Genomic DNA, 9,482 nt, shown 5'->3' on the forward strand with positions numbered 1-9,482 from the left:
GCGATCACCTTTTGACTTTTCTGGATAGCCAATGAAATGGCAGCTAACTGTCTTGGAGTCCAGCTTCCCTATGTATGGGTTAAATACTTTTGCCTCAGCAGGACAACCCCACACACGTAAATAGTTTAGTGAGGGTTCCTTTTCTGTCCACAACTCATATAGTGTTTTGGGCACCGACTTACTTGGTACTCGATTAAGAATATGAATGGTGATTTTTAACGCCTCCATCCATAAACTTATCGGTAAGGTAGAATAACTTATCATGCTTCTCACCATATCTATTAAGGTACGGTTGCGTCTTTCAGCTACTCCATTCTGTCGAGGCTCGTCCGGTGTAGAATACTACGCTACTATGCCATTTTCCTATAAAAACCTTGCAAAGGGTCCAGGAACTTGGTCATATGGGATGTGTCGACCATAGTACTCTCCCCCATGGTCGGACCTTACTACCTTAATCTTTAAGTTGTGCTGATTCTCTACTTCAGCCATGAATATTTTAAATTTATCCAATGCTTCCGATCTTTCTTTAATTAGATAAATATAGCCAAAACGAGAATAGTCATCTGTGAATGTTATAAATGAATCATAACCATCCACACTCTTCACAAGAAAAGGATCACAGATGTCTGTGTGGGTTATTTCTAAAATTCCAGCGCTTCGTTTGGCATCTTTCTTTATTTTCTTAACATACTTTCCTTTTATGCAATCTATGCATTGTTCTAAATCTGAAAATTTTAAGGGCGGAAGAATTGATTTCTTAATCAATCGCTCTATTCTTCCCCTCGAAATACGGCCTAAAGACTATGCCATAATTTCAAAGATACATCATTTACTCTCTTTTGCTTATTTGTTGCATGCATAGACGAGGATGCATTCTCATTCTTAGTACTTACATCATTCACATTCTCAGAAAGTGATAATAAATAAAGCTTGTCTTGTCGGAAGGCAAGACCAACATATTTATTATTATAAATAATCTGGCATTTGTCATTACCAAAATGGCAATCATATCCATCGTCATCTAAACGTGACACACTTATTAAGTTTCTTTGCAAAGAGGGTACAAATAGAACATCTGAAAGCTTAAGTAGAAAACCATCAACTAATTCTTGAGAAAGATCTTCAATGGCTTCAACTAGAGCTTCAACTCCATTTGCTACTTTAATTCTTCTTTCTTCTCTTTGCAGGGTCCTCCTCGTACGGAATCCCTCTCTTCAGCAGGCTCTTCAGAAAGTCTGGACGATCCCTCTGGTAGTATCCATGCTTCTTGCACCATTTGCACTGATCCTTCTCAACTTGAGCATTGGAGTTCTTCTAATGGTGCTCAGTCTGAGGGGCTTTCCCTTGAGGTTTGGCATTCTTATTGAAGTTCTTTTTCTTGTCCTTGATAAGGTTAGTAGAGTCACCCTGTAAGGACTTCAACATTTCCTCTTCTTGAACACACATTGCGATGAGCTTTTCTATGTCCCACTTGTCGGTCTGCATGTTGTAGTTAACAACAAATGTTTCATATTCCTTTGGCAAGGAAGCAAAAACCAAATGAATCAGGAACTCATCCTTGAGCCCCAAATCCATTTGCTTTAGCTTCGAAGCTGTGTTGCTCATCTTCAAAATGTGCTCTCTGATACCGCCACTAGTATATTTCTCATTGAACAGTTTCTTGATCAATGTACTAGCATAAGCCTTGGAAGAGCCAGTGAACTGACTCTCCACCTTCTTAAGGTACTCAGTGGTGGTATCACAGTCTAGGATAGACCCCCTTATAGCATTTGAAACAGTGGACTTGGCCACCATCAAGCACTTGTGGTTCGAGATGTCCCACTTCTTGCGCTCGAGATCATACTTCATGCGCACTTCTACATGATCTCGCTGCCAAGCAGTGAAATAAGCATCAGACTCGTTTTCTTCCCTCACCGGGTCCACTGGCTCAATAGGACATGGGGAGGTGAGCGCTAAGTCATTCTCGGACAGCGCAAGTGCGAGCTCATACTTCTCTCGCCATACTCTGTAATTGCCCCGTTCAAGGGGTGGTATGTGCGAGATGAATGCCATTGGGTTGAGCCCTGAAAAACACCGTTAGAGATAGTGAGAAAATTATGACATTATAACTGCATGCTTTAATTTAATGTTGGTTAAAATTAAAACATACAATATTCTTATACACTAATTCTACATCACCGTTGGACAGAAATAGAATTAATGCATAAAAACTTATGAATAAACATTATAACATTGTTATTATCAACGTTGGTCAGAAAAATAACAAAATTATAATTTACTGATTAAAATTGACTACTCTTCAAATTAAATTCTCCCGTTGGTTTGAATTTAATTAGAAGATTATAAACTTTAATATTGCAGCGGAAACATGAAAAATTATTTATCTACTTTTCAGAAGCATTTACTGTACTAAGCTACTCTTTGAAAAAATTATCCTGTTTGTTCAAATTTTAACAGAGATATAAACTAGACTAAAATTCAATGACATTCATTCAAATATGCTTCTGAAAATAAATAAACTTCAAAACGTAATTTGTTGTTCATTTTGGCCCGGCCTGCAACAGCAGTAAATAGCCCATTAGCTACAGTACTTGGCCCGACCTTTAGCAGCAGCCCTCTCGCGCACACTCGACGCACCTCCCCTGTGCCCAGGCCGCAACCTGGGCCTGGGCCATGAAAGTGGCCCACCGTGCTCGCCCACCTGGGCCGAAACTCGGTCCAATGAATCTTGACCGTCAGATAGCATCGGACGGGCGCGTGCGTGGATCGGGGCTATAGAGCCAACACGGTCGCAACCCGCTAAAACCCTAGCCATTCTCTTCTGTCCTTTCTCTCTCTTCGCCTCGCTCCGTTCTCTCCTCAGCGTAGCAGCAGCAAGTAACCAAGCAAAAATGAAAGCGACTATGGCACCATTGCCGGCCCCCTCACCGGCGCATGCGCTACCCATGAGGGTGAGCGTTTTGTCGTCGAGCGGACTAGCGGCGGTGCCCTGATCCCCTCCGTGAACCCTAGATCTGAGTCGGCCGCTTCTCCTCCTTCTCTGTCTCAACCCCGTGATGGCACGGAGTCAGACGATGATGGCACCATCGTCGGCCCTCTCACCGGCATGCATGCTCCCCAGCGGGTGAGCGTGCCACCGTCGAGCGGCCTGGCCGCAGCGCCCTTGGCCAGAGCACGTGCCCGCACGTCGATGAGGCGGCAGTGCGGTGCAGCAGCGAGGTAGGCTTCTTCCCCTTCCCCTTTTCTTCTCTGATTTGATTTTCCTTTCTTTTCTTCTCGGATCTATCCGATTTAGGGTTGGGGATGGGGTTAGGATCAAGATTAGGGTTTGGTTCGGCTTCGCGTGCCGAGACCCCTTTCTTTTCTCTGTGCTTCACCCAATTAGGGTTAGGGTTCAGTGACCCTCTTCTCTTCTTAGATCCGGATGGATCTAATCTGTTTCTTACCCCTGACATGATCTACATCTAGACAGATGGTACCGATAAGCTAGATCTATACCCAGTGAGGCATCTGATACCATTGTTAAACCTAAAACAGGATCTCTAGGCATAGAACTAGCATGTCTACTTGCACTTGGATAAACCGAGAGTCCTAGAACATCTATTAGTACAGTAACAGTAGATAAAACGAGAGAGAGAGAGAGGGGTGAAGGGATGTGAACCATCGGCCGCCTTAGAGGAAGATGGGATCGCCATCGTAGTCCTTGGCGATAACCCGGTGGCTTTGTCTAGTCAAAGGGCGGCGGTGTTTTATTTGTATGTAAGTAGCGGTTGTAGGACAGCCCCGACATAGTAGTAGTCCTCCGATGTGATGCAGAGGCGGTGGCGGCGCTTCTCGTCGCTCGCAACGCTCCCTCTGTGATCGGTTAGGGTTTAGGATTGTAGGTGGGGTGCTAGGCGGCTCAGTCTAACCTTGTGACTCGAGCGCCCCAGCCCCCACCTCCTATTTATGGCGCTGTGCGATGGGGGCCCACCAACCATATTAGGGTTGGGCGTCCCGATCAGGGCGCAGATCCAAGGGCCCAATAGGCCGTTGGGCCTATTGGTGGAGATCAACTAACACTCCCCACGCAAGGTCTGCCCGCGCCGCCGCGGCCTTGCTGTGAGCCGGCTCTGCCGCTCGCCAGTCATCGCTTTTGCCGCGTGTTCGATGCTGCCCTGCGCGCGTCGTAGCTCGCCGCTTGCCTTGGCCTCGGGGGTCTCGGGATGGCGGCCCAGCCATCGCGTCGCGCTGCGGCGTCGAGAGCACAGCGATGGGGACATGGATGACGCGACCGTAATAGAGGTAAATGGTGGGGCCCAACTGTCAGCGACTATAACTTAATAGGTCTTAACGGAAATGGCAACTAGGGAAACACAAAAATTATTTAATGGCAGTGAGGGAAATTTGGAAATTTTGATGGCAACGAAGGAAATGGTATAGTTTTGAGACTTTTCCCTGTGTGCCATTATAAAAGATCGTAATTCTCTGTGTGCCCCTGAAAAAATTCATCGGTCTTCAGCGCCACTACTCTAACTTTTTCGTGTCATCCATGCCACTTCCGTCAGTTTGGGCTCTAACGCCGTTAACCTGCAGGTGTGAAAAGACGAAAATGCCCTTAAGTTTAAATATGTTATTAATTTTTTTGAGCATCTTAACGACTTCAAATGAAAAAACTCAAAACTAGAAAGTTGTAGATCTCGTCGAGATCTATAATTTTCATATAAATTTTTTTTTTCATTTAATTTCGCAAAAAAAATAATATGATTTTTCTAAGATATATTAATCATATCAAATCATATTTTTTTTGCGAAATTAAATGAAAAAAATTTATATGAAAATTATAGATCTCGACGAGATCTACAACTTTCTAGTTTTGAGTTTTTTTCATTTGAAGTCGTTAAGATGCTCAAAAAAAATTAATAACATATTTGAACTTAAGGGCATTTTCGTCTTTTCACACCTGCAGTTTAACGGCGTTAGAGCCCAAACTGACGGAAGTGGCACGGATGACACGAAAAAGTTAGAGTAGTGACGCTGAAGACCGCTGAATTTTTTCAGGGGCACACGAGGGATTACAATCTTTTATAATGGCACACAGGAAAAAGTCTCTATAGTTTTTAGTGACAACGAAGGAATTCTCTCAAGTTATTCTAGATAAAATTTATATTTCCTATGTAATCTATATTTCTTATTAAAAAAACTCCACTAACATTTAATCTCTATATGCAAGCTATTCGCGTATTTTACTCCACTAAGTGTCATATTATCCTTTAATAAGTGCTATATCATCTTTTACTAAGTGCACTTACTATTTTCAGTTTACAAACATACAAGACAGTATTGTTGTACTAAATCCGTTCTAAATTATAGTTCGTTTGACTTTTTTGACCCCAAGTTTGATCACTCGCTTTATTCAAAAATTTGTATAAAATATCACTTTTTCGTTGTGGCTTGTTTTATTAACAAACGTTCTTCAAGAATGCTTAAATTTGACTATGTTTGTATATATTTTTTTAATAAGACGAGTGGTCAAATTTAGGGTAAAAAAAGTCAAATGAATTATAAGCCCTTGTTTAGTTCGCGAAATTTGGATTTTGGGGCTACTGTAGCACCTTCGTTTTTATTTGGCAAATAGTGTCCAAACATTGACTAATTAGGCTTAAAACGTTCGTCTCGTAATTTTCCACCAAACTGTGCAATTAGTTTTTCTTTTCGTCTACATTTAATGCTCCATGCACGGGCCGCAAACATTCGATGTGACAGGTACTGTAGCAACTTTTTGGATTTTAGGGTCCAACTAAACAAGAGCTAATTTAGAATGGAGGGGTACTATTTGTTTGACCGTTACATTCTTTTATAATTTTTTATATAATATTCTAAAAGTGTTTTATTTGATTTTCCTATTAGCTTATCCATTTTTAGCAGTATATCTCAGTACTACATAAATTCAATGGTGAAACAATTCTATTTCTAAAAGAAAAATCCCACGGTAACAGGCAGGTATTCTTCTAGTAGCAACAAAATCGACAAGCAGGTGGAACAAGTCGCGGTGACATGGCGCTGATGGCGCCTAATCCACTGTCGAGCGGCCTCCGCCTCCGCCTCAAGTGCACCAACGCCACGGTCGCCGCCGCGAGATCCCCTAGTGTCCATGTCCACCCTCTCCCCGACGAGCTCCAGCTGGTCACGGACATCCGCTCCCCTTACAACCACATCCGCTTCGCCAACGTCTCCCCACAGGACGCGGGCCACCCGCTCGCCGGCGCTCGCCTCCTCCTCCTCGACGGGCCGGGCAACATCCACTCCCCCTCGCCGCGACGACCAGGCCCCGCTCACCGCCACCTACCTGGACGGCTGGACGCCTTCGCCACGCTCCCGCCTCTCCTCCTGCGGCCGTCCCTCGCGGTCCTCGGCTTTGGCGCCGGCTCCACCCCTCGCGCGTTGCTCCACTTCTGCCCGGACCTCTCCATGCACGGCTGGGAGCTGGACCCCGTGGTGCTCGCCGTCGCCCGAAACTTCTTTGGCCTCGCGAAGCTAGAGAAGGACCACGCGGCGCGCCTGTCCGTGCACGTCAGCGACGCGCTGGAGTGCCAGGCGCCGCCCGGCGGCGGCTTCGGCGGCGCCGTGGTTGACCTGTTCATCGGCGGGAGATGCTGTCGGAGCTCCAGGAGCCGGACACATGGCGGTGGCTCGGCGGGATCATGGCGCGCGGGGGTCGGATGATGGTGAACTGTGGCGGCGTGTGCGTGGAGGCCGAGGAGGAGGGGAGGCACGGCGAGGCGGTCAAGGACGCCACGCTGCGGGCGATGGCCGCAGCGTTCGGGGAGGGGATGGTGTCGGTGATGGACGTGGATGAGAGCTGGGTGGCCATGACAGGGCCACCGGTGACAGTGCCAGAGGTGGCGGCCGCGTGGAAGCCGCAGCTACCCCCGGAGATGCGGCATTTCGTTGACGCGTGGAGACCGTACAACGGCATAAGTGGCGAATGAATCCAGCTGGCTCAGCTGGGAATTGATGTCTTCATCACTGGGTGTGCTGTCTTTTAATTAAGCAACCATCAGTGGATGGTTGCTTTGTTGCACTCTTTCAGGAAGTGATGAATACAGAGGTTAGGTGTATACTTGTTTCAGTAGCAAGCTTTCAGTCAATTTTGTGGTTGGTTATGGCTAGGTTATCCCCTTGAGATGTTGGAACTAAGGATGATTTGTTGGCTTGCCTTTGAATTATACTTTTAATTGTAAAGGCTCAAACTGTAGGTAGGAAAGGCCCTCTTCACTTTGCTGAAAAGCCATGGCTGAAAGTACTATTCGCTGATTTATTGTGAGAGAGAAACATTGTTGGTTCACTAAAATAGTACGGCTCAGAAGACAAGCGAACATGGCCATAATTTACATCGTGCTTATATAGGTGTGGCAGAACCACCCAAAATAATGCACTTACGGAGGTGCTTGTCTTCCACTAGACACTAAGCAACCTGAGAGCGAGCTACATCGGACGGATTCCATCGAGCACACCCCAAGGGAGAGCCCGAATAATCCACATTTATCCCTCAGGATCCAATAATGATAACAAGTTTACATTACTTAGTCCATTTCATACATCCAGAGTTCTTAGAAATATATTATTATAGTACCAAATTCATAGTGCGGAAATTTAACAGCGGAATGAAAAGAAACATCTATTGATAATATTCAAGGATCTGTCTGTGCCCACCAGAAGAATCCTTCACACAACGGTTACTCCTCAAGCAGTACATGCAACAGGGGTAAATAACCCTGAGTACACAATATACTCATAAGACTTATCCGACTAGTGGGAATAATTTTCTGACTCCAAGGGATATGATAAGCTTTATGGTTTGCTGTGTTCCTTTTTTGCAGAAAGCAATACTAATAGTGAATCCTTATGTATGTTAATTATTAGCATTTATGATTGGTTCGTTATCTAACCATTCTATGTAAGCACATGTTCTATTTTCAAGCAAAAGTTAAGCAAACAGTTCTATTTCACCATCTTTCCTCTTTCAGTTCTTACTACGGTGCTAGATTGTAGATAAGCCATACCGGATCGCCGACGATTCATGAATCAATGTGCCCAGCTGGGTACCTCGAAACACACGCCCCGCTTGTACCCTAGGCATAAGCAGGACCAACCCGCCACTCTCCTATCATGGGGTCCAGGTCCCCGTCTAAACTTAGACTCTAAGCCCCCGCTCCTGAATCCCGGACTCAGTGCGGTGCTTAGACCTCCACCATCCCCGCCTCTAATCAGTCGATCCGGAAAGAGCTAGAACCCACGACAAGAGAGCAACAAGTCTTCCCTGTGCCCATACCTAAGTATGTGCTGGGGATAATAAGTCTGTGACTTGCCTAGAGTCCAATACAACGACTGGTCCTTAATCAACTCAGACAGGGAAATAGTGTAACCAAGCTATGCCCCTTTGGCCGTAGGACACAACCTCTTACACCCACCAATACCCGAACCATATCCATGTCCGGTCTCTATTTTCCTTTTTACCATTTTATCATGAGTGATAATAATAATCATCTATTGTGAGCAACGGTAGGTTACTCACGCTATCAAAATCCTGAGCATAGCAACTACTCGACCTATGCTAGTAGGACTTTTAGGTAGGTATATCTATGCATGTAGTTTTCATAAAATGCATGTGACGTAAATGCACATCATGTATATATATCCATATATCATTCAAAATAAGGGTTATGCACCGGGGCTTGCCTTGGGCAGGCGGGGTGTCAACAAAGTCAGCAACTAATGGCTCTAGGGCTCGCTGCTGTACGAGAATCTCCTCCTCATACTCCTCGATGATCTCCTCGTACTCCTGCTCACCAGCAGGCACAAACTCTACCAACTCGTTATCTACATGCATAAAATGATGATGCAACACTTAGTAATACGGCAACAACAACTCTTAAAATAAGAATACATCTATCAAGCTACTAAGCTAGCTCTACCGACTAAGATGCTAAGTTGCCTATCATTTTCATTAAACATGTATGAAACATTTCATGTATTAACTTAGCAACTAAAGGCATTCTTACTCTTAATACAGATTTACTATATATATAATAAAACAAGGAGTACTAGCTACCATATTTATCAACCTATTCTAAGGCTACAAAAATTACAGTGAGTGCCTAATAATGTTATGAGTCTACTGTAAAATTTTTAGAGCTCGCACTTCTACCATTTCATCATGAAAATTCATTCTCTAAATAATCCTAATAACAACAAGCATATTACAACAAATAAAGTAACCCTAAAGATACCATAGAACTATATGAACTAAATACACTAAAAGCTAGATCATGAATTTAGGAAACTAACAAAATTTACTTCACGATTTTTGGACACTTACATAATTTTATACTAACTATCAAAGATCAGTTCACAATTTAATTTAGAAAAGCATTAACTAATTCATTAGAAAAGAAAAGGGTGAAACAGCCCGGCGCAGCCCATCGCGGCTCGGCCCAACC

The 9,482-nt window shown here is 44.4% G+C and overlaps 1 protein-coding gene and 1 pseudogene across 1 annotated transcript; one reads left to right on the forward strand and one right to left on the reverse strand.

Annotated features, from left to right (window-relative positions):
- Positions 1-1,161: 1,161 nt before the first annotated feature.
- LOC136466942 (uncharacterized) lies at positions 1,162-2,052 on the reverse strand (annotated as a pseudogene).
- A 3,951-nt stretch (positions 2,053-6,003) lies between these two features.
- LOC136462689 (uncharacterized) lies at positions 6,004-6,971 on the forward strand. The gene is given in 4 exon segments (XM_066461752.1): positions 6,004-6,287; positions 6,289-6,328; positions 6,331-6,628; positions 6,631-6,971. Coding segments are annotated over 4 exon segments (930 nt in total). The 5' UTR covers positions 6,004-6,036.
- The last annotated feature ends 2,511 nt before the right edge of the window (positions 6,972-9,482 follow it).

This window comes from Miscanthus floridulus, chromosome 7 (genome assembly GCF_019320115.1).
Source record: "Miscanthus floridulus cultivar M001 chromosome 7, ASM1932011v1, whole genome shotgun sequence".
In the NCBI taxonomy this organism is placed as follows: domain Eukaryota; kingdom Viridiplantae; phylum Streptophyta; class Magnoliopsida; order Poales; family Poaceae; genus Miscanthus; species Miscanthus floridulus.